General features: G+C 39.4%; 1 protein-coding gene across 3 annotated transcripts; it reads right to left on the minus strand.

Moving 5' to 3' along the window:
- Nucleotides 1-1,887: 1,887 nt before the first annotated feature.
- On the minus strand, nucleotides 1,888-25,121 carry ccdc22 (coiled-coil domain containing 22). Of its 3 annotated transcripts, XM_040153438.1 has the most exons (17): nucleotides 25,010-25,121; nucleotides 24,619-24,696; nucleotides 24,155-24,332; nucleotides 23,262-23,394; nucleotides 20,340-20,446; nucleotides 17,941-18,025; nucleotides 15,380-15,549; nucleotides 12,013-12,228; nucleotides 11,727-11,897; nucleotides 10,199-10,318; nucleotides 9,979-10,095; nucleotides 9,787-9,888; nucleotides 9,408-9,515; nucleotides 8,515-8,610; nucleotides 7,896-7,955; nucleotides 7,720-7,794; nucleotides 1,888-2,851 (listed from the first exon to the last, which is right to left on the minus strand). In XM_040153438.1, exons 2-17 carry the CDS (start codon nucleotides 24,666-24,668, stop codon nucleotides 2,738-2,740), a joined length of 1,902 nt encoding a protein of 633 aa, XP_040009372.1. In that variant the 5' UTR covers nucleotides 24,669-24,696; nucleotides 25,010-25,121; the 3' UTR covers nucleotides 1,888-2,737. The 3 variants fall into 3 exon arrangements, with proteins under 3 accessions (XP_040009372.1, XP_040009373.1, XP_040009371.1); XM_040153439.1 differs by having other exon boundaries at nucleotides 15,380-15,546; nucleotides 24,619-25,104; XM_040153437.1 differs by having other exon boundaries at nucleotides 24,619-25,104.

Genomic DNA, 25,121 nt, shown 5'->3' on the forward strand with positions numbered 1-25,121 from the left:
CTACTACCCTCCCTTTTAGTCTCTTCATACTTTACTCATGGTTCGTTATCACTTATGGATCAGACAGGGTGTGTTGACCCGTGGCACCCCTCTGATACTTCTGTTATGGAATCTTTTCTCAATAATTTAGATATGCCAACCATAAGTGAAGATATGGCAGAAAGTCTAGATGAACACCTCGGCTAAGTTGAAATAACTTCCTGCATCTTTGATGCAGAGTAACAAAACTCCCAGCCCAGATGGTTTCCCGGTAGAGTTCTATAAGAACTTTGCAACAGAACTTGCTCCTTTGTTATTAGATGTTTTTAATGATTCACTAGAACAGGGTGTTCTACCCCCAACATTGAACCAAGCTTTGATTTCTCTTATACTAAAGAAATATAAAGACCCTAAGTTATGTGGTAGTTGCAGACCAATCAGTCTACTCAACTACGATGTCAAACTATTAGCAAAGGTGCTGGCAAGCAGACTTGAGACCTTCCTCCCCAGTATCATGTAAGAGGACCAAACAGGTTTTATTTTAGGTTGTCAATTGCCATCTAGTGTCCATAGACTTCTGAACATAATCTTGTCTCCCTCTGCCTCTCCAACTCCTGAAATGGTCGTCTCACTGGATACAGAGAAGGCATTTGATTGCATTAAATGGCAATATTTATTTACACTTTTACAAAAATTTGGCTTTGGCCCTAAGTTTAATTCATGGATTTGCCTTCTATATTCTGGTCCACCAGCTAGTGTTAACAAATTCTGAAATCTTTCCCCCTTTTTCTCTCACCCTTTACACCCACATGCAAAGGGTGCCCTCTCTCACCCCTACTCTTTGGTTTGGCTAAAGAGCTCATCTATAGTTCTGAAATGTTCCACATCGTTCTCAGACATAGAGGTATTGAACACAGCAGCATTGTATGCTGATGATCTATTATTATAAGTTCAGGATCCAGTACTCTGTGTTGACAGAATACTGAATCTGTTAAAAACCTTGGGAGCATTTTCAGGTTACATGTTGAATATTGCAAAGAGCGTACATTTTCCCTGTCAACCAATCAGCCAAATTAGTCCCTCCAAGTGCACTACCCTTAATCACTATCTTTAGTGTGTCTTCTGCTGAAAGCAGGTTTACCAAATACCAAGCTGACCTCATCGTGTTCGGTATCCTCATAGCCTAATGTTGTAAATTACTACACTGGAAGAATCTTAACCCTCCTGGCACAACTTCTTGGTTAAAAGATTTAACGTCTTTTCTCCACTTGGTAAAAAAAATCAAGCACACAGGCAGAGGATCTGTGAAAAGATCATTTAAACATGTAAGAAAATACAACCAAGTTATTTTGAGAATTATTTTGTTTATCATTAGCCTCTCATAAGTCTTATAATATATTTGCTTGTTCTGCTCAGAAGCAATGTTATAGATAAATTGTGAATATTTTAAACTAAAAACTAGTTGTACATTAATATCAGTAAGTATGTAAAAATTATGGTTATGGATGAATAATAAGTTACTTAGCAGATATAACATTTTACTGGATGATAGTGTTTCCTTTCACCACTTGTTAATGAATTCAAACACGGGTCAAATTTGACCCACGCACACTAAGGGTGTACACCCTTTTCAAACATGATAGGAGAGTGAAATATTGTTTTAGATACAAGAAAAAGTCAGTCTAATTAACAGTAACAGTTTAGTTAAAATGCTAAGAATGTTAAATTTAAAAATCGCAGATAAAAACAAACTTAGGACCTTCTCCATTTTGTTGCCTCGGTAACTTAGTTCCATAATTTCCCTTACTATGACGGCCCTTGCCATCAATCTGTTCTAACATATGAGTTTAAAAAAAAAAAAAAAAAAAAGACAGAGGGGCAGGATTTGGTACCAAAAAAAATCAGGCTTTAGTTTGCAGCACTTCAAGGCAAAATAGCAAAACAAGAATTATTCTTTAAACCATCACTAAACTAAGTATTTGCCTAATTCAGTGTAATTGGTGTCTGTACCTTGCCAGTGATCAATAATAAATTAGCACATCCCAGAATCCTGTCGGACATTAAAAGTGTAACTGAGCAACAATTTCAGGTGTTCTAGAAAACAATGTATTTGAATCTAAGACACTGTATTTGGGTGTTAGATGATAGATGACAGTAAGTCGACTTATCTCGACCATTCAAGTTTGTAAGGCATCTTTATTTAAGCTGGTGCCATATATATATATATACACACACACACACACACACACACACACACACACACACACACCAATACTTTGCTGATGAGGCTGGAGAGAAATATCAGATACAATATCAGAGATATCTTATGAAAACATTTCATTCAGCAATATGAGTGACTATACATTTAAACAAAAGAGGTCTGACAGCACCCTCTGCTGTCCAGTGTTATGTTTCATTTGGGTACAGAACAATCAAACCAGAGCATGGACCCTCAGAGAGCATGCCCAGCCACAGAAATCAGTTTGAAATGAAAAACTAATTGTCTTCTCAATCCATCCATACAGGTTGTGCATTAAAATTCCAGATTAGTTTCCATAGTAAAAAAAAAAAAAAATCAGCTTGCCTTTAAAAGAAAAGCAGGTCTCCAATGGCAACAGAGGGCAGTGTTAATGAACAGCAGTCTCTTCAGTGTAAAACCTGGAGTGCTGTTTCAGTCCCATCGGGGTCCATCTACAGCTCCATGTTTTTACTACAACTTCAGCCTCAGCAGACAGAACAGAGCAAACCAGGACTACCTTCAGCCTTCTCGGACTTTGGCAGCAAGTGCAGAGTTCTCCTGTCGAATAGCCTTGTAGTCATCCAGAATCCTCTCCAGGTTAGCCACAGTTTTGTTACTGTTTTCTGTCTCAATCTGTGGATAGTTTAAGATACCAGTGAAAAATATAGTAAATTGTCATGTAAATCTCTGAGAGTGTAGCTGCTTTTTAAAAGAATACAGAGAGATTTTTGGATATACACATTTTGGGTGTCACACTTAAAGACATAAAAATACTGTTAATTAAATTTCTGTGTGTTCAATACAGATATACTGCAGGTCCAACACGCTTGGTCTAGCTTAGCACAAAACACTGGGGGCGTAGAGGAAACTACTAACCTATCTCAAAAGTGAACAAGGTCAAAACCTAGTATGTGGCTGGTATGCCCCTTTATCTGTTTGCTTCTCTCCTACTCCTACTATTGGGAAGCCGAATTCCCAATAAAGCTGTTCTCATTTACTTGTTTTTCTGTTTCTGCTGTCAGACAACAGTCACTTCCAAGCCATTTCCAAGCTGCTGCTAAAATCCTGATTTTATAACCACAACATCGTCTGACAAAATCACCATACACAAGTTAAAGACAACAGCTGTGCTGTGATTGCGGCTATATTTACTTGTAAAATGATCACTCAGAGAGAAAGTTAGAAGCTCATTCACATCGGTGTCAGCTGTCATGCAGTCAAATGAATGAGATGCATAGAGAGGTGTACCTGCGGAGGGAAAGCCCGACCTAATGCTCGCGGGGCAATACTGATGACTCTCTACTACAGAAATTAGCTAACGTTTATGAAAATAGCTGCTAGATTTGTCACTAGGAGCTATTGTGGAAAAAAAAAAGACGCTAAAGGAGTCAGATGTCGGTAAATTTAGTGACAAAGGCGCTAAGTTAGCAGCACTGCCTGTATACCATCCCCTGATGATGCAATAGAAACTATTTGCACCAATTCATTTTGAAAGAGCAACAGCCAAAAGGGGAAAATCCAACACTCGTCTTGCTTCATCACACACTAACTCTGTAAGTCAGTCAGTCAGTAAAAGACATTCGCGTTTATAGGGTTGGCTGTTGCAGTCCAGCCAAAATATGCACCCTGCATAAAGTCAGAATGTTGTTAATCAAGAAACAGCACTGATCCACGGGTGTCAAGTAAACAAACAAAATACATTTACTCTGATTTACTCAGACGAAGAAAGGTCATTCCAAACCATGTAAAAGCTAAAGATAGAGCAGGATTTCTTTTGTGCTCATTGACAGGAGTGCTGCTCAGCAGCAATGAGGTTAATGCTAGGGTGGTGACCAGAAGGTATACTACCGCAATACTACTATGTACATAACCGTTCAACTCCCCAAAGATAAGGAAGGTGTGGCCCTGCCTTATCTTATTATGGTGTATAATTGTGTCTTTTGATATATTGGTGAGATACAAGATGTAGTACAAAATGGAAAGATGGTGAGATGACATGTCCGGAGTTTGATTGTGACCAGGGATAATCTATATGAAAATGAGAAAAAGCTTGACTCATTTACTAAATATACTTGGGAAATCTTGTAAAAAAGAGGTTAAATGTCGCCTGTGGAGTTTTTGACCTCAAGCAGCGCTATTGAGCTGTTTTTCTGTTGTTGTAGGGATAGAGTTGAAAGTACTATCGGTTATATTACATGTAGTTCATGTCTTGGTTGTGTTATAGTTAGCACAACTATAGCTAACTATAGCACAACAAAGATGTGTGTTATGTTATAGTTGAGTAACCTGACACAGGAAAATCCACAACATGAGGACCAATATCTGGATAAAGTTCTATTAGCAGTGACTAAGAAGGCAATCACGAAGAAATTGTGCAAAGAGGACTGCCCTACTCTGAGACACTGGCTGGACATTTTTGAAGAGATGTAATTATGTAAACTGTTCTGAGAATTCAGCAATCAGAGTTTTAAAAAAAAAGAGTAAGCAACATTGGAGAAAGTCTGTTTGTTATTTGAACTCGACAGCAAAACAAATATACCCCTCCCTTCAGTACTCCCTCAGAAGCTCCGCCCCCCAAATTCATGGGCGCACATTGCTAATAAAAAACACAAACGACTGGTCTAGCTTACCAAAAGAGAAATATTGCAGAATCCAGAACATCTTCTACGGCATGGATGTGGATACTCTCTCATAGCTAAAGCAAAACAAACCTTATAATATAAAACATCAAACAAACGACATGCACCCAAACACAGTATCCAAAACACAACAGAGTAAAAACTAGCGAGAGTTTGTTGTTTAGATTGTAATTAAAAAACTACAGTGACAGAAGAGAGGACTGTATGTTTGTAGCTAAGCTAACGTTAGCTAGCTTAGTAAACCTTAGCTAGGTTGCGGGTTATGCTGTGTTCCCATTTATCTCGGAAGTCAGACCTGGGAAGCACATCACACCCAAGTTGACCGGATTCTAGTACAACAAGTCAGAAAACCAAGTCAGACCCAATTATTATTGCTGGAAATACCAGTTTCAGGCAGGTTAGCCATTGTTAGCAATACCAGTTGATAACAATGCATTATGCACTTTTTTTGCGCATACAAACACCATAGCAACATCACGACAAACAGAAGTTGGACAGTACTGTGTGTACAAACGATTTAATGAGACACAAATGAACAGAAGTGCTAAACAGTATATTATTACAGCTTTCACTAATGTTGATGCGCAGAGAAGCCATCTTAGGTTTTACAAGTCGGACATCCGACTTCCAGTTGAAATCTCTGACGGGGAACTTGGAAATTCTGACTTCCCAGGTCAAATGGAAAGCAAACTGTTGCCATAGTTGCTGCTGCAAAGCTAACATGCAGAGAGAACGAGACGGTTTACCAGAGCAAGCATACCAGCTCCAGGCAGCAATACTCACACCTCTCCTTCTAGTATAGCTAATGTTACCCACTTGTCAAGCAGAAACAGACCAACCTCCACATCCGTCTTCATGCCTCTTAACTCTTGGAGGTCTCTCCATCATAGTCGTACTGGACATTGGAACTAACACCCCCACTACCATCCCAAACCCAGCAGGTAAGTCCAGGACTAAATTTCTTTCCATACCAACCATGCCAATAGAAAGCATCACCGACATTAACGCAGCTGTTCGCCCTTGCCTGATCATAGCACTTTAGTGTTGTTCTACTGACCTTTTCCTCTTGGCTGTTTCTTGGCCTTCTCTCCTCCTTGACAATGCTATTATGTTGCATTGTCAACATATGATGTTGCACTATCACATGTTAGCCTGTGCCAGATTTATCGTCTTTCACTCCCTCTCCTCTTTTCCCCAATCTCCCCTCATCTTCTTCTTTCCTTGCCCTATGCATGAGCAGGAACGCCCCCTGTTGCTGATTGTATGGAATAATGTTGTGTGGTTCGGTCCGTGCCACAGTCTTTGTTTCCCATTTACAGAGCCAGGACTTTGTCGGATCATCGGAATTTTTTTTTTTAGCATGCACACACAGAGCGGACAGCTAATGGGCTGTGAGGAGATATTCACTGAATTTGGAAAAAAAGTGTAGTGGATTAGAATTACTGACTACACCTTTAATGAAAAATGGGGAAAACGGACTGCTTATGAAACCCATCACAAAGACACTAATAAAACCTTTATATTAGGGGTCAACTGATAAGGTTTTTTTCAAGACTGATTCCAGTACAGATTCTCAGTCATCAAGGACAACGAGAACCGATATTTGGAACCAATATGCATTTGCAATAAAAATTTAAATCTGTGTCAAAAGTAAGAATAACTCCAACACAAAACCACTGCTACATAAAGTATATGGACACCCGCCGTGGTGTCCAGGTGTCTCTATTATTTTGTCCACCCCACTTACACCATTGAAGGTAGGTTAAATAACAGAAACACCTCTCTGTATAATGTAATACAGCTCAGGAGCACCACAATCTACATCCTCCAAAATGATCATACAGTTAATTCAACTACTCTCAAAAACAAGTATAATAAAAACTACATATTAGAACCTCCAGAAAGGAGGATTTATTGCACTGTTTTATTACACTATATTAGTTTTAGAAATAGTATATTTATTGTATATTGCATATTTGCAATTATCAGATGTATGCACAGGCAGCAAAGTACCTGACTGGAATTGATTTGTTGCTTTTGGTGCAGTTTTCCACATGCCTAAAGATGTTCTTTAATGTAATAGTTCAATCAATAATTCAATCATATATCATTAATATCCCCATATAACATTGTTTTACCTTCCTTTACCCCTTTTAAAAAAGTAACAGTTATGTTTACTTAGAGTACATTTACTTACTTTGTACCTTTTCAATTTTACTTCTACTTCAGTACTACTTGCTCGTGACCAATCAGATAGTGCTGTGAGTGGGAAATTGCTTAAGACCAATGAGTGGTGACTACACAGAGGGGGACAGCTGCATTAGAGCACTTTTTTTAAATTAATCTATTTTATCAGCAATCGCATAAAAAAAAAAAAAACGATTTCGATAATTGTAAAACGGCTGAATATTGGATCCAATAAATCAGTCAGACCAATAAGCAGTTGACCCCTACTTCATATAAAGACAGATAATAGTACCGATATGTTGTTTACCTCATTGACACTCATTTTGTGTCTCTACTGTAACAGCAAAGTGAAAAGCGTTTTAAATGAAAAAAAGGAAATAACTCTGATGCCACCTTCTCCTACAGTTACAATGTCTTGTTTTGTATTTCTATATTTGTTAAATTCACACAATACAGTATATGTAAACAATGTAGGCTTACAGTTTCCGACTGATTCTAGTCTTAATGCTAAGCTAGGCAAACCCCATCCCTGCTGGTCTATCTGTACTGAACACAGATGAAATTGATATTGATATTCTCATCTGACTCTGTTTAACAGAGCAAATAAATATTTCATAAAATGTTATGAAAGTGTACAACGTGATGATGGAACCATCATAATTAAACAAATCCTACCTGCTCCTCTAGATCTCGAATCTCTCTCAAAATTGTACCCGTGTCCTCAATGGTTTGGATCAACTGATTACAGTTCTATAGAAGAATGCAAGAAAAAAGGTCACATGTACATGTTCTCTCATAAAAACAAAAGTAAAGATTAACTATAAGGAATCTAGACAAACATGATGACGTACTTCATGCAGGGCAGCCAGGTATTTGTAGGATTTGCGGACAGATTCATCTTTTTTAGCGTCCTACACGACAAAAATAAATAAATGAATACATGAAAATCATCGAACACATATTGAAAAGAACAATTTCAAGAATCCACAGGATTAAAGAGCAAATAAACTGGCTCTGGAAAGTATTCCAACCTGTTCCCCTTTTTTTATATTTTCTCGCGTAGTGAACTGAACTTCAAAATTAGCCCATGAAGATTAGGCAAAACACATACTTTGATAAATTCGTTAATGTATTAAGCAGGGGTCAGTCATTAGGTTCAGCCAAGGGTCAGATTTTACAGCACTGTTCATTTATATCCTTGCTTTGTTATTTTCATGTAGCACATCGAGTTAATATGAATAATAGGGTCATTTTTTAACAGCTGAAGAAATAATGGTGTGAATTTTGGTTTTGCTGTAGATTGGTGCTGGTTATACAACAACAGAAGTCTTCACAGATAGCTTCATCTGTTTTTTGGGTTCTAGTTTGGAGAAGTTACTCTCTTTAATTGTGTTGTTGTGTAGACAAACTAAACAGAATATGACAAGAGTACTGATAAAAATAAAAATAAAAATAAAAAAACTCTGCTACCTTGAAGACCAGTTCATCAGTCACAGCAAAGGTCCTGTCCAGCTTTCCTGTCAGGTTGTTGATCTCTTTCTGGAGATCCTTAGTGTCTGACAAAATCTGCCAAAGAAAGTCAACAGTGTTTATGATGTTACAGCTGATAGAAAGTACATACTTAAAAAAAAAGGTGCTATATGCAAGTTTTCTCTGCCGCAGAACATGGTTTCTTGCTGGTAACCAATAGTGGTGATGGTCACTTGCCAAGAGCTTCAGCCATCGTTGCATTCACAAGACAAGAGGTTAGTAAAAGCTCTCTAGGCAGCGCTACTTCTCATCCTCTAATGCTGGACTAAGGGCAGACTGGACACTACAGTGATTCACTATTGGAAAGTGACAAGACGAGCTGGCTGGGTTGAGGCTAGCTAGTTAGCATGGTAACTTCAGTAGAAGAAAAGAAGTTATAGAAATACAAGTGAAACCAGAGTTAACATTGGCATTGCTTTCCACTGCTGGAGACAGTTCTTGGTGAGTAAAGGAATGAAGTTTGATGCTGAACTCGTAACGTTTCTTCTAGACTGGTAAGTAAACAGTTGTTCATGCTAATGTTGGCTATGTAGCGATAGCAAATACTTATATAGCAACTTTAAAAAGCTCAATGCCACCGACTGCATTACTGTCACCGAAATGAACTTATTTCCCTTCAAAAGGCTGCTGTTTTGATTGCTGATATGACTGAGCCATTATAGTGCTTTGCAGAGGACTGATTTTATCATTGACCTCAATAGAAAAGTTTTCAGAATATATCATGACGTCCACCTGCGTTTATTTACAAAATAACATGCATTTGCTTTCTTCCTTAGTATATGTATTAGTCATGTCCAATAAATCCACCTTATCTGATTTGATTTTGCTCTTACCTTAGTAATTTCCTCCTTCTGTTTCTTGATGTTGCTGACGATCTCTAGAATCCTCTGAGTGTATGCTGACCGAGACACATCCTGAGGGAGATTTTCTAACTCTGTTACCTACATTGGAAGAGAATAAGCATGATACAGTCACACACACACACACACACACACACACACACACACACACACACACACACACACTTAGCAAATTCAATAAGGGGCCAAAAGACAGCTCATTTTGCAGAAAAATGACCTCTTACCTCAGTTGTGACAGAATTTCAAACAAACCTATCTTGACATGACATTTAACCTATGAGTACACTTGTGCCAATAAAGATCAGCTAAAAGTACTTTAGCATTCACAAGAGATGTAAAGTGACTCTGCTACCAGTCGTTTGTATATTTCTTCCTTCTTCCTGGCCTCCTCTGTAGATACACGGATTTTGTCATGCAGAGACTTGATTTCAGACAGCTTTCTGGATGACTCCAGCTGAGTAAAATGGAGACAAATGAACAGAATATAAATGTGTTTTTTCCTGTAACAAATTCAGTGAGAAATCTGTTGTAAGGCAACACTTACATCCTGGTTGCTGCAGATTTCTTTGAGTCTGCGGTGCTCTTCAATAAGTGGAGCGCGGTGTTTCTCCCACTTAGAGGCCAGGTTCACAACCCGCTTGGCACTGGCCTCCACAAGAGCCTGGAGGAAGGAACACACAGTTTCCCACCAAATTTAAGCCCTCCTGGGTTTGATTACATGTCTCCCCTCAGCAATTATCAGAGATCTCCCTCAGCCCTCCTACCTGAAGCTTCAGCAGGTTGTGGTCTGCGTTTGGCAACAGGTTGATTGTTTTCTTCTTCACCTGCATCTTCTCCTCTTTTTCAGAGTTCCCCAGCTCTCTCTGTTTCAACTCATCCAACACCTACATCAAAAACACATCACATATTTGAAACAACAATCATTCATTTGTGTTTATTTTGCTCTTTATGGACAGTATGACTGCTGTCATGGAAGCCACATCTAATCCATATTATTCCAAATGTATCACTCCTTTTCCTTAAAAGGATGAATTTACAGGCAGGTTTGACAGTTTACATTATTGCAAATCGGTACTCTTAAAAGAATGCCAAATTAGCAATTAGCAATTCCTGTTTGCAGTGTATCCATGGATGTACAGACAACTATCACTGGATTACTGTGATATGGACGAAAACTTAAAACAAGATGATTCTCAGGCAAGATGTGTCTCTTTAGTTATAAAGAGCCTCTTTTTTCTTTGATTTCTAAGCAGACTTTTGTTCTTGTTCATGATGGACATCAGAGATAATGATATCCTCTACTGGACTGAGTAATGACTGAGAGACTTCAGGTTGTTTTTAGAACACCGCCACCTGCCTGTTCCTCATGTCTCTCCCTCCCATGCCTCCCATTCAACTCTCTCACACTCTGTGTAGGTGCCTCACAGTTTGAAAATCTCTGCAGGTATCTATTGCATCTCCCATTCATCTGAATAGAGGCAGTCAGTGCAGTGGTGCTTGCACAGGGTCATCCAGCAAAAAAAATTTCAACCAGGCTCAACCTTTGCCAAAATGCAACGTGATGTCACCCAGCAAGGTATGCATTTGCTAGTCAAAAACAAGCAAGCTTACATTCCTGGTAGATTACTTTGTAATGAGAACACCATATTCTAGAGTTTACCTCATGATCATTGGGGCAAACAATTAAATAGTTGATGCCGTAATAACTTTCCAGAGTTGTAAAATCCTTTATGTGAGTATAACAAATCATTGAACCATGTTTTGGTGTCTAATAAGCCTTTAAACACATTAATCTGTTACTCGAGCTGGACTTTCTGGATCACATTTCATTGTCTCATCAGTACAACATGCACCCACCAAAACAGCCCCCTTTGCTGTTTTAATGCAGGGCTATTTTCAGTCTGAAAGTGTTTAGCCCTTGAGTTAACTAAGATCATATTAATTGAACACGATTATCTCCACATTTCAGGAGTTCTTTTATCTTCAAATTTGGAAAACACTTTATAGCTCAGTAATTTTGCGGCAGGCCAGACACATGTGATAACCACATCTTTGACCAGCAAGTGTTGGTCCTGCTTAATTTTTTAAGCAGGTTTATCTTTGAGTGTATGTGCTGTTTCAGAGTTGGAAGTCAAAATCTAATTCAACATATATAAAACTTAACATTATGTCAGTCTTCCACATATACTTCCAAACACAAAATGGTCATTTACAATAAGTAAATTGTGTGTAGGCTACGTCATTAGAACATAAGGTTCAGCTAAGGCGTGTGTATGTGTGTCTGTGTTTTACCTGTGCATTAGTGACACTCATGTGCTTCATGTCTGCTGTTAGCTGGTCGACGTCACTGCAGAGCTGCTGGAATTGCTGCTGGAGTGAAGCCAGCTCTTGCTGCTGACGGAGCTGGATATCACCCTCTGACTGATGTCCAGAGGGGATGGAACTGGTTATTGCTGCTGACTCCTGGAGGGCACGACGGGACACACGCACACACAGCAGTTAAAGACTCTCACTGAATCCAGACATTTGTTTCAGACCGTGCACTATTTTAACATTCTGCTGGTGGAGTGGTCCTCACCTGTGTGAAGGTGAACTTCTGTGTGTGGGTGAAGTGGGTACCCTTTGTCAGGTTGTGGTCAGAGGGGGCAGAGCCTCTAAAGGCCTGCAGTAGCTCACACAGGTCAGAGGTTGAGCGAGGTCCACCAAAGGCACTTTCAGGAGAGGGCAGTGCAGCAGAACGCAGCTGCTCCTCAATGCGTTTCCGCAGTCGGGTCAGTTTCCTTGACTGATACTCCTGTTTAACAAACAAGATCATTTAAAATGGAATTTTTGTTAAATGTTATACACAGACACACAGATATATATACACACTTATAAACAGACATATGTATATACACATATACAGCTCTAGAAAAATTAAGAGACCACTGCAAATTTTTCTGAAATCAGCATCTCTACATGTATGACAGCCCTTCCATTCCAGTGTCTGTTGAATTCCAAACACAAGCACACCTCATTCTACTTAATGAGGTACTGATTAGGTGATCACCTGAACCAAATCTTATTTAACGAGGAAAAGTATAAAAACCACTGCCGTGGTCATCACTATCCTCTTGCAATAGGACCAGCTGGATGGCAAAAACAGTGCTAGTAGTACCTCAAAAGTAATTGGAATCAAAAAATAACTGTTGACCATGCCAAAAAAAAAAAAAAGTTGAAAAGAAAAGTTTAAGTGAGGAAAAGAAAGGTTCAATTCTGGCTTTACTGGCAGAGGGATACAGTGAGCATCAGCTTGCTTTCATCCTTAAAATTTCTAAGACGTCGGTTCATAAGGACAAGGTCAAGCAGCAGACATTGGGGACAACAAAGCTACAGACCGGCAGAGGGCGAAAACGACTCTCCACTGACCAGGAGGACCGTCAACTCATTCGAATGTCACTCAGCAACCGTAGGATGACATCAAGTGACCTACAAAAACAAATGGCAGCTGGGGCGAACTGCACGGCGAGAATGGTTGGAAACAGGCTCCTAGGAGCAGGGCTCGAGTCTTGTTAAGCTAGAAAAAAAGCCCCTTATCATGAGAAGCAAAGAAGAGCCAGGCTGAGGTTTGCAAAAGACCATGAGGATTGGACCATAGAGGACTGGAGTAAGGTCATCTTCTCTGAGTCCAATTTTCAGCTTTGCCCAACACCTGGTCGTCTAATGGTTAGACGGAGACCTGGAGAGGCCTACAAGCCACAGTGTCTCGCACCCACTGTGAAATCTGGTGGAGGATCGTGATGATAGGGGGTGCTTCAGCAAGGCTGGAATCGGGCAGATGCGTCTTTGCGAAGGGCTCATGAATCAAGCCAAATACAAGGTTATCCTGGATTGGTGGAGAGCATGCCATCATGCATGAAAGCTGTGATTGAAAATCAGGCCTTATTCCTCCAAATATTGATTTCTGAACGCTTCCTTAGTTAAATCATTAGTATTGTGTTGTTTAAAATGAATATGAACTTGTTTTCTTTGCATTGTTTGAGGTCTGAAAACACTGCATCTCTTTTGTTATTTTGACCATTTGTCATTTTCAGCAAATAAATGCTATAAAGGACAATATTCCTATTTGAAATTTGGGAGAAATGTTGTCAGTAGTTTATAAAATAAAACAAAAATGTTCATTTTAGTCAAACACATACCTATAAATAGTAAAATCAGAGAAACTGATAATTTTGCAGTGGTCTCAATTTTTTCCAGAGCCGTACATACAGACACACACACATTTACTGCTGAACTTTGCACCATTTAAGGTTTTTCACTATAACTGCTGAAAACTTTTGATGGGTCCAAAAGTCTGAGACCACTAGTCAAGATACTTCTATTTTGCATTTGTTTATATGTAAATGTAATATCATTTGTAATAAAGTTATTATCAGTTTAACAATGTGAGTGAAGAGTTCAATCTTTGAAAAATCTATATGAATTTCAGAATATCTTAGTACTTGGGATGTCCCCCTTTTGCTTTAATGACAGCATACACTCGAGCTAGCATGGACTCCACAAGATTGTGCAAAACCTGATGACCCATGTTATCCCAGCATGATTCGACAATGCTCCAAAGAGCCACTTGTCAAGTCACAGAACGTTAAGCTTTCTCAGTCTTCAGGTGCCCCCATAAATGTTCAGTGGGCTTGAGGTCAGGTGACTGTGGAGGAAAGTCCATAACAATCTGTACTCCTTGGTCTTCAAGTAGTTCTTGCAAAGCTTTCAGGTGTGAATGGGGTCATTACCCTGCTGCAGTATGAATCCTTAACAACAAAGATGCAAACCTGAGGGTGTAGCATGTCTCTGAAGAATGCAGCGGTAATTCTCCTTGGTCAGGGTGTAGTCAGTTTGGTGCAGGTAAAACACCCCCCAACTTGAATATCCCCACCGTCATGTTTCACTGTCAGTTTGATCCAATGTGGTATCATTCTCTCTGTTTGTTTCCTTACATACACCCTTCGGTTACTGCCATAAATCTCAAATTGGATTCATCAGTAAAAAAGGACTCATCCACTGTGAAGTGCTGGTATTTCTTGGTCCACCCCAAGCATTTGGCCTTGTTTCCCCTCCTGAGAGGTGGTTTAAGCACTTTGAGTGGTCGATAAGACTGGAGAAGCGCTATATAAGTGCAGTCCATTTACCATTTACCATCTTTCCCAGTATCGCAGTGCTACTTAGTAGGAAATGATGTTCTGAAAACTTGAAGCACAGCCTTATGTATAACAAGTGAACACTGGTTGAGTTACTTGAACGAGCCTCTAATGGGTGGATCAAATCCGCTCGTGTCATCTGGACGCATGCTTCAATAGAAGAGATGCAACTCAAGGAAACCTGACCTTTTGTACAAAGGAGTTAAATTGGTCAATGCACCTAATATGCTTATATATGATAGCTGACCTAGAAATAGAGCAGAATCTTAAATATTTCTTCCTTATACATGACATAACTTCTTGTGTTTTTATAAAAGTTTCTGAATCCTCAAACTTTCTGATATATCAAATAATTACATATATTTCTGTGAAGATTCTCAGTCATCCAGGTCATGGTGTTCTGTAAGTGCTATGCAAAGGCAACTGGACTTGCATGAAGTGCCTGAAAACGTTTTGCCTCATCTGAAAGGCTTTTTCAGTTCTGAAGAAGCCTTTTACACACACACACACACACACACACACACACACACACACACACACACACACACACACACACACACACACACACACACACACACACACACACACACACACACACACACACACACACACACACACACACACAGATATTATGACAGACGCTGTTGCTAGGCAACTGCATGATCAGCTGTCAATCAGTATGTTTAGAGGATCGTTAACACAGTAGTAACAAACAAATAATCTAAAACTGTCTGAAATGGAAATATGACTGTAGCAAGTGTGATGATTTGCCTGTGGGGTGAGGCGAGACAGGAGGCCCTGACTGTTCCACTCATTGTCCCACTCCTGAGCAGCACTCAGCTCAGCAGTGTGCTGCTCCAGTATGGATGCCACCACAGAGGCATGATGGGGAGGCTGGGCGGTCACAGGAGGAAGAAAATTTCGCTGGTATTCCTTCACTTCTGGAAACACACGCACACATACACACACATACACACACATACACTTTATTCCAATTCCTTCAGCAAGTCTTCTGTAGACACTTACAGCATTAGTTAACACATTGGTGATGCAATCACTTAATTTGTTAGAGCTTTGCTCTCTCCTTACATAATCTCCACAAACAGTTGACTTGTTAGTCTTCTGTACAGACTACCAGTTCACATTAACCCTCCATAACAAAACATTCAGCATTCAAACCTTTTTCCCATAACTAAAACTAATATAATGACTTCATATTATAATTATAGATATTAGTTCTTGACAAATTTATTCACAAACATGTAATTCTTAGAGACGCACCGATATGGAATTTCAGGAATGATAATGATAATGAACCAATGATTATCTATTTATTTCGGCCGATATCGATTAGAATAACCGATAATATTAACCTTACAAATGCAAACATCTGAAGAGGACAATAAATGTATATTTTTAGATTGACAAGTTTACTTTTCTAATACAAAATCAATATTTAGAGCCTTCACCATATCTGAAATAAAGAATACCAGGGCTCCAGACTAACTTTTTCCACTAGTAGCACTGGTGCCTCCTACTGAAAATTTTAGGAGCACGACTTAAATCGACATACAATGCAACACATTCATATTTTTTCCTTCTTAACCATATTACTGATAAATGCTGTAGAAACATATACATAATTTACAAAAATAACAATCTGCTGTTGAAGTTTAAAGGAAAAAGTCACAAAGTTCAGTAGTGCTTTATTTTATTAGTGTAACTGTCCCTGCATAGTTTATGCTTCATGCTGTTGTTGTGCTTTAACAGTGTTTCATTTTTAAAGTTTGTGGTAGAGTCAGCAAAGTTAGTTTTCCCTGCAAATGTTGGGCCGCACCGAGGGCCAAGCGAGAGCGAGAGTACTTATGGGCCAGACATAGGTAGATGACATCCCACACGGAATTGTCCACATCCCACATAGTTTTTAATGAAAAGAGCCACGAGATAGCTCTCCACTCTCGATCTCGCTCCCTCCTGGTATTTCACATCATATACGATGTTGATTTAAAAAAAAAAAAAAAAAAATTGGGGGGTACATTTGCAAGTCACACCGGTGCTCCAAGTTATAAAATTTTGTAAAACTGTCTCATAAAATTGGCACAAAATGCAACTAAATAGTCGCAGTCTGGAGCCCTGAATACATTTAATTATTGTAAACTTGTTTTTAATAACCTTATTAATTATTTTTTGAATATCTAGACTAATTAATACCAGACAAAAAACCATTACACCTAGAAAATGACTCAGTAGAGCGCAGACATCTGCCAAAACCAAATGTCAAAACAACATACAAAAGAACTTCAGAGGAAACACTCAAATTCAAGGTAAATGATCCGGGTCGGCCCTAAATTGAATAGATTCTTCCCTGGCCCGTGCGCCCATCCCTTCACCAAGTTCAGTGCAAATCGGTTCAGTAGTTTTTGTGTAATCCTGCTGATAAATAAATAAACAAACAAACCAACAAAAAAAAAAAAAAAAAAACAGATACAGGTGATCACATAACCTCCTTGGCGGTGATAATAACTACTGTTGGTAGTCTATAGTATTTATTGGTTACCTGAAGCCCTTGACTTAATAAACCCTCTGTCCTCCACCCTATGCTGCTGATGTGAATAGACACAATGACAGACAGGCACTGCTGGTAGAGAGGAGGGACTGGCTGGTCTAAGCCTCAAAGTCTACAAGATTTCAAGTAATTATCAGACATGTAGCTAATTAGGCTCAACCGTTACCTAGAATTAGCATTCAAACATCTGAAAGTTCATGTTCTGCTTGTTCAACAGCCAATTCATAAAGTTCTCTTACTGTCCTCCTTACTGGCAAATTTTTTTGCAGTGGTGCATAATGAGCGTTGTTGTCATTGACTTAATCACTCTCATTTTCTCTGCTGTGTCCTCTGCTCTGAAGTTACACTGCTGTCACTGTGTGCATGGAGAAGCTCAGCCCCACCCTCAGGCAAACAGGCAGCAAAACAGGAAGCACAGCAAAGAACACAGAAGTAGAGAGGAAAGAAAACCACTATTCAGAACCGAGTGCCATCCTTACTCCGCATTCATGCTCTACAACATCAGACGTAATTATCAGCTAGAATTTGATTATCTGAAGGACAATAATTTTGTTTACTTACTTATCAGCCAATAATATATCCCTAGTGAATTATGAATTAATATTCACAAATTGCATCACAATTTTTATGAAAGTTGCAAATTTGGAAATTCTTGGCCAGTATATGACAATAAAACACTAAGGGGCCGTAGTGAAACATGAAACTCTGCAAATCAACTGAAATCATACAGGATATATATATACTGTATGTGTAGTACGATGCCTACCTTTCAGCTGGTTCTTTCCTGGACCTTTAGTGCAGTGTGGTAAACTGAGGGGCTTGACGTGGAAGCTGTACAATGCTCTTAAACTCTAAACAGGAAAAAAATGTAGCTTGTCAGGAATCAACTGACTTTCTCTGGGCAGGTTACATTTAATGATAAACATGTTAAAAGAAATATGTCACTAGAAATATTCTAACAACAATTTAAGTCCTTTTCTACAGATTATCTACTGATGCTGTTAAATTAATTGTTTATTTTGCCTACAGTATGTATTTGACTTTCCTTACATAATAAAGCTGTATATGTATTCAGAATATAGTCAGCCTGCTTTCAAATTAGTAAAAAGCAATGTACATAAAGTATAGTGGGGGAAAAAAAAGTAAGTGAACACTATGGAATTACGTGCATTTATGTATAAATTTGTCTTAAAATATTTGGTCAGATCTTCAACTAAGTTACAGTAATGAAAACACAGTCTATTTTAACTAATAACACACAAATCATTGTATTGCTTTTGTCCATACAGAATACCTCATTCAAATGTTCATAGTGTAGGTTGGAAAAACTATGTGAATCCCTTGGTTAATATCACCAACAAAAGCTACTTGGAGTCAGGAGTTAGTAAAACTGGAGTCTTGTAAATTAAACCAGATTGGAGGTATGGGCTAGAGCTACTTTGACTTATAAAAAACACTCAAACATTTTGAGTTTACTGTTCACAAGAAGTATCTGCAGATGTGAATCAGACCTCACAAAAAGATCTCAGCAGACTCAGGATCAAGAATTGTGTATGTGCATAAAGCTGGAAAAGTTAACAGACTAATCTCAAAGAGTTTAGATATTCTTCAGTCCACGGTTAGAGAAATGGTCTATAAATGGAGATGAGTTAGTTCTGTGGCTACCGTTCTTAGAAGTGGACACCCAGTTAAAATGAATCCAAAGGCACAACATGGGCCTTTGGCCAGTTGTGGCTCAGGAGGTAGAGCAGCTTGTCCACTAACCGGAAGGTCGGTGGTTTGATCCCCGGCTCCTCCAGTCCACATGTACAAGTATCCTTGATACTGAACCCCAAATTGCCCCGTGTGAGTGTGTGTGTGTAGAAAGCACCGTATGTATAGAAAAGGGCGCTGTATGAATGTCCGTGTGAACGGTGAATGTGGTAGTCGTATAAAGCGCTTTGAGTGGTGGAAAGCACTATATAAGTGCAGTCCATTTACCACTTACCATAACAGAATGGTCAATGAGGTACAGAAAAGAAGCCCAGAGCAACAGCTAAAGACTTAACATCTCTGTTCATGAGTCTGCTACAAATAGATCGTGGAACATGGTGTCCATTGTAGGACATCATGGAGGAAGCTGCTGCTCTCCAAAAACACATCACAGCATACCTGAATTTTGCCAAAGAGCTCCTTGGCACTCCACAATGCTACTGGGAACATGTTTTGTGAAATGATGGAACTAAGGTTGAATTGTTTGGGAAGAACACGCAGCAAATGTGGCGTAAAAAGGGCACTGCATACCAACATGAAAACATCATCCAAGCGGTGAAGTATGGTGGAGGGAGCATCTTGATTAGGAGCTGCTTTGCTGCCTCTTGGCCTGGATAGCTCACCATCATCAAGGGGAAAATGAATTCCCAGGTTTTATCAAGGTGTATTACAGGATAATGTCAGGGTGGCTGTCCGCCAGCTGAAGCTCAGTAGAAGTTGGGTGATGCAGCAGGACAATGACCCTGAACACTGAAGTAAATCTACTACAGAATGACTTCCAAGGCCAGTCAAAGCCCAGACCATAACCCAATAGAAATGGTGTAGAATGTTCTCAGAGAGCTGTTCACACCCGACATCCTAAGAAGCTGAAGCACTTCTGTAGGAAGAATGGTCTAACTTTCCCCCTGAATGTTCTGCAGGTCTGATCCACAGCTACAGGAAAAGCTTGTTTGAGGTGACTGTTTGACCAGTTATTAAATCCATGGGTTCTTTTACTTTTTCCACCAGCACTGTGAAAGTTTAATGATTGTGTTCAATAAAGACATGAAAGATTATAATTGTTTGTGTGTTATTAGCTTAAGCACACTGCCTTTGTCAATACTTTTGAATTAGATGAAGATTAGATCATATTTTATGATCAATTAACACAGAAATCTAGGTCTTTTCAAAGGGTTAACATACTTTTTCTTTCCACACAATGAAAACAAAGCAATAGACATGGGTGAAAAAATAACCTGCTTGGCAGAGGTAATAAACAGAAGTTTGGGAACAGATATGGCTCTATGTAACCAGTCTGATTGATCTATATATGCCTGAACTGGCCATTGTACAAATTTTGCTGATGAACTTGAGACATCCACATGTATTAAAGCTTTTTTTTCAGACACCAAAATGCAACTTTAAAGAGTTTACTTGTGTTTCACCGTGCAGTGGCAGTCTGCAGTTTGTTGGAAGCCAAGGGACAGCCAGCTGGGCTTTGATTGCAGCAGCAATGGCTCTCTGGAGGACCACTGATTTACCTGCAGGATGAGAAGACAGCTTTGGATGACTCATCAAATAAGATGTATGTGATAACAAAAAGCCTTGTCATGCCTAAATCATCTTTAAAAATTCCAGAGCTGAAAAAGAGCCTGAGCGAAAAACAGCATTTTGTCATTTCTGTAGTATTAGTGTTTCTTAATCTGTTCCTGTCATGATACAATGTTTTCTTTTAAACCTCTAGACATACAACAGGACAGTTTTCTGGACTTTGATTTCTTATGTGACTGACTGGTCACACTAAATCACCTACTGTCCAATCCATAAGTATTGAGACAGTTGCACAGTTTTGTTCTTTAATTTTTGAACTTCAGCACAGTCAATTTGAAATAAAATAATGGATTCTAAAAGCCAAGTCTCAGCTTAAATTTGAGTGGGTTTACATCAATATAGAAAGAACTGTGTGGGAGATATAGCCCTTTGAACACAAAGTGCCCAACTTGTAAGGGTTCTAAAATGTTCCCTGGGCAGCTGTGTGTTGTTTCAACATTATTTCATGCAAAAAGAGCTCAAACATAGCTCAGAGTTGATTGAGGTGGAGTTGTCCGTCAGTATGAGGAGTAAAGAGGTGACGATGCAAGTGAAGAAGATAATACTGAGGCTAAAACAAAAAGCAAAAATCTATGAGAGATCTCGAAGGTTCTTGGTTTGGCAAAATCTACAGTTTGGTATTTTCAAAAACGCAAATCAAGAATGCTCTTTGTCAACAATCGAGAATGCTTCATGTCCATAACCGCAGAGGATTCAACACAAGATGCAAACCGAAAGGCCACGCTGAAGTTCAGAAAAAACACACAAAAAGAAACAAGTAGAGTTCTGGAACATATTTCTATAAACTGATGAAACAAAAATCAGCCTCTGTCAAAACAATGGAAAGAGGTAAGTGTGGAGGAAAAAAAAAGGAGCAGCTCATGTCCCAAAGCCACCACATCACTCGTCAAACATGGCAGTTGTTCTCTTATGGCTGGGGCATGTATGGTTCTAATGGAACTGGCACACTGGCACGTATTGATGGTTTCACTGCTGATGGAAGCAACAGGATGAATGCAGAGGTTTACGAGAGCATTCTCCCAAATGCATCAGAACTCACTGGACTACATTTCATCATTCAGAAGGAAAACAATTCTAAACATACGGCCAAAAGCTTTTTTGGGTGAAGAGGTGGAATATCCTCGATTAGCCAAGTCAGACACCTGATCTCAGTCTAACTGAGCAGCTGTCCACTTGCTGAAGACCAGACTGACAGAGGCTGCAGTGAAGCTCTGGGAGAGCATCACCAGGGAAGACACAAAGAGACTGCTGATGTCTGTGGGTCAAAGACTACAGGCAGTCATTGATTGCAAAAGATTTTCCACTAAATATTAAATACAAAATATAGTCTCTCCAGTGTGTTCTGGGTCTACCCTGGGGCCTCCTACCAGTTGGACATGCACGGGAAACCTCCAATGGAAGGCATCCAAGAAGCATCCTGCTCAGATGCCTGAACCACCTCAACTGAGTCCTTTCTATGTGAAGGTGCAGTGGCTCTACTCCTAGCTCCCTCTGGATGTCTGAGTTCCTTACCTTATTTATAAAGGGTGAGCCCAGCCACCTTACAGAGGAAACCCATTTCAGCCACTTGTTATTTCAGTCACTACCCAAAGCTCATGACCATAGGTGAGGGTTGGAATGTTCGTATGGGTGACAAATTGAAGGAAAAATTTGAATAAATGAGTGGAGAAGCACAGCAAATAAAGATGGCCCCACACAGGGTACGAGGGGTCACTGAATGGTTTGATGAGTATGAAAACTATGTGAATCATATGTTATGGCCTTTGCAGTCACCAGCTCTCCATCCAATTGAACACCTACAGGAGATTTGGGACCGACGTGTTAGACAGCGCTGTCCACCACTATCATCAAAACACCAAATGAGGAAATATCTTTAGGAAGAATAGTGTTCATCCTTCCAGTAGAGTTCCAGAGACTTGGAGAATCAATGTCAAAGAGCACTGAAGCTATTCTGGCATCACGTGGTTGCCAAACACTTTACTAAAACACCTTATGTTGATTTTTTCCATTTAATTTGTCACCCATCTGTATATGAACTAGTAAATCGAAAGCTTTGCCTTCTGGCTACGCTCCCTCTTCTCTACAACAGTCCAGTGCAATGCCCGCTACTGCTGACGCTGCACCAATCCGCCTGTTAAACTCACACTCTATTTTACCCTCACTCATTCTTATCCATTATTACTATGTAATTATACAGGGACTAATATGCTTATTTTAAAAGTATTGAGATGACCCTGTAAATTGTTTGAAACTTGTTGCTGGTACATTTTAGTAACAGTGTTTGTTTCTCAGGTTCATGTAAGATCAAAAAATTACTAAAATGCTGTAGCTGGAAGCACTTAACAGTGTACAGAATCCTTTCTTTTATTCTGTCCAGATGTCAGTTTTTATTTTGGAATTATGTTTGCTAACCTGTATGTGCCTTTCCATTTTTAGAGAGTTTGCATTAATGATTACCTGCAAAGCCCATAAGTAACCCAGTCTTTCCCTTGAGAAATTGATAGAAATACACAGCTGGTCTATTGACAGTGCTTACCACATTCTTATGAGACTCTCTGTCGACCGTCATATCTTGCCTGTACAAAACATATTCTGTCTGATATACAGTGCATCTTACATTATGGCACAAATAAGACAACAAATGTAACAAGATGGTTCAATACATGTAACATTTTTCTTTCTTTCTCTCTGAGGAGAGATGATATGAAACTTTGTGGATGACAGACAGACTGGTGTTCTGTGTACCTGTTGGCTGGTCTGAGACTTCGGCACTCTCTCTGGGCAGCTTCTCCACCAGGCACATGAGCAGAGAGCGGATCTCTGGCTCATTGCTGTACAAAAAAGTCTGGTAGCCTATCTCTCCTTTATAACCAATGTCCTGGAAACCAACATGACATATTAGGAATACTACTGGGGAACTACAGGCAGTGCTTCAATTTAGCCGGTAGTCATACAGCCACATCTGAATTTATCCCACAACTATCTATACTTCTAATTAAGCATCCTTGAGTGTCATGAAAAGCACATTATAATTAAAATGATTTATTAACTGCCTACTGCAACCTCCTGGTCCACAAGTCTCTATAAAATTCCTCAGGGGGTTTTCTCATATTATACATAGTTTTTTCATAAGGAACACAATTCATTAAACCACACTGATTTAGAGGGTGGACTACTAACTTTCCAACACAGTGCAATATATCCATTCCCTGTCTTTATCAATATTCTTAGAAAAACTTTTTGATATTATTGGTAAGGACTGTAAGCTTTGATGTATTCCCAAAAAACAAACAAACAAACAAAAGAGAAGAAAGAAAACAAAAGTATCTTCTCTCTTAATAATTGTGGTCAAGGTTTCCCTTAGACCAGTTAATGACATAATGTCACAATTTGTTGAAGCCTACTTGCAAAATAAATAAATAAATAAATAAATATGTGCGTTCACTGAAGAACTACATAAACAGTTTGTTTCTGTTACCCGTATGTCGAGTGTAATTAAAATTTGTTGTATTTTGTTTTTCATATTTATCCTGCAGCTGCTGCTTCAGAGTACTGGAACCTCTTTCATTCAAGTTCACTGACACTGACAACCGGGGCTGAGTCACTCCATTATCCTAAATAATGTAGAGGTGTGTTACCTGACAAGCCTGTGCCAGGCTCATGCCCACTCTGAAGCGGGCAGACATCCCTGGAGGAAGGGAGGTGGGCAGCCCGCTGCCCAGGCCTGGATCGATCACCCGGATACATCTGACCACCGCCTCCACCATCAGCTCACTACTGAACTGTCTGACACTGTCAATCTCCTCACTCATTTCCCTGTGGGTCACAAATTAAATATTACGGTACTGCCAGTTACATAGCTAGTAATAATGAATTCAATGCAAGCTTAGAAATTTTGCCTCAAACAACCCACATACGTCCTATGCTGGTTGGTTTAGCTGCTGTTGACGCTTTAGCTCATTACATGAATTAGCTTCTGACAGCGATGTTGCTAACCACCGAACTTAACAATAATCAGCTAACATATCATCTCAATACTTGGTGGTGGGTTTGACATTGTGCATAATTGAAAATGAATTCACAAAACACTGTTGATACTTACGTTCCGACTTGTTTGAGGGCATGAATCAAAATTTTGTCAACTTCCTCCATCGCTGAAAGTTCTCTGAAGATAAACTAGCTAAAGGACGAGATTCTAGCAGAACATGTGATGCTTGTGGGGTTATTTAATAACACCAAGTTAGCTAATATCAGTGAGGGTTTCCCGGGAATTAAGGCAAAGAACTAGCTTCCATCTCCTGTTAGCCAGGAGCTAACTACTATTTAACTAGCAAAACTGCCACTCCTCACTTCCCTGACAAAAATCCATTATAATTCTCCGTTGCATTTGAAGCTTCTTGCTACAAACAAGCTTTTGATATAATGAAAGAGTCTGTTGCATTCCCTAATAAAACTGAACGTGAACGTGGCTGTCTGCTACCAACGTAACAAACCTGACATTTGTGCGTCTTGTTCAGTGTGGAAATGAAGTAAGTGAAGGGCAGCGGTGTTTCTGGGAGCTAGAGTGTCCTCTCGACCTACTGTAGTGGCGAACAAATGGAAAAT

The sequence above is a fragment of the Xiphias gladius genome, chromosome 18, assembly GCF_016859285.1.
Source record: "Xiphias gladius isolate SHS-SW01 ecotype Sanya breed wild chromosome 18, ASM1685928v1, whole genome shotgun sequence".
Classification (NCBI taxonomy): domain Eukaryota; kingdom Metazoa; phylum Chordata; class Actinopteri; order Istiophoriformes; family Xiphiidae; genus Xiphias; species Xiphias gladius.

Excerpts from the sequence above, each read along its gene's own strand:
- ccdc22 (XM_040153438.1), bottom strand. The coding sequence starts at position 24,668 with ATGGAGGAAGTTGACAAAATTTTGATTCATGCCCTCAAACAAGTCGGA. Across the intron at positions 20,447-23,261 it reads AGTCTCAGACCAGCCAACAG|GTAAATCAGTGGTCCTCCAG; the intron begins GTACACAGAACA and ends CTCATCCTGCAG. Across the intron at positions 7,956-8,514 it reads CTGATGAACTGGTCTTCAAG|GACGCTAAAAAAGATGAATC; the intron begins GTAGCAGAGTTT and ends TTTGTCGTGTAG.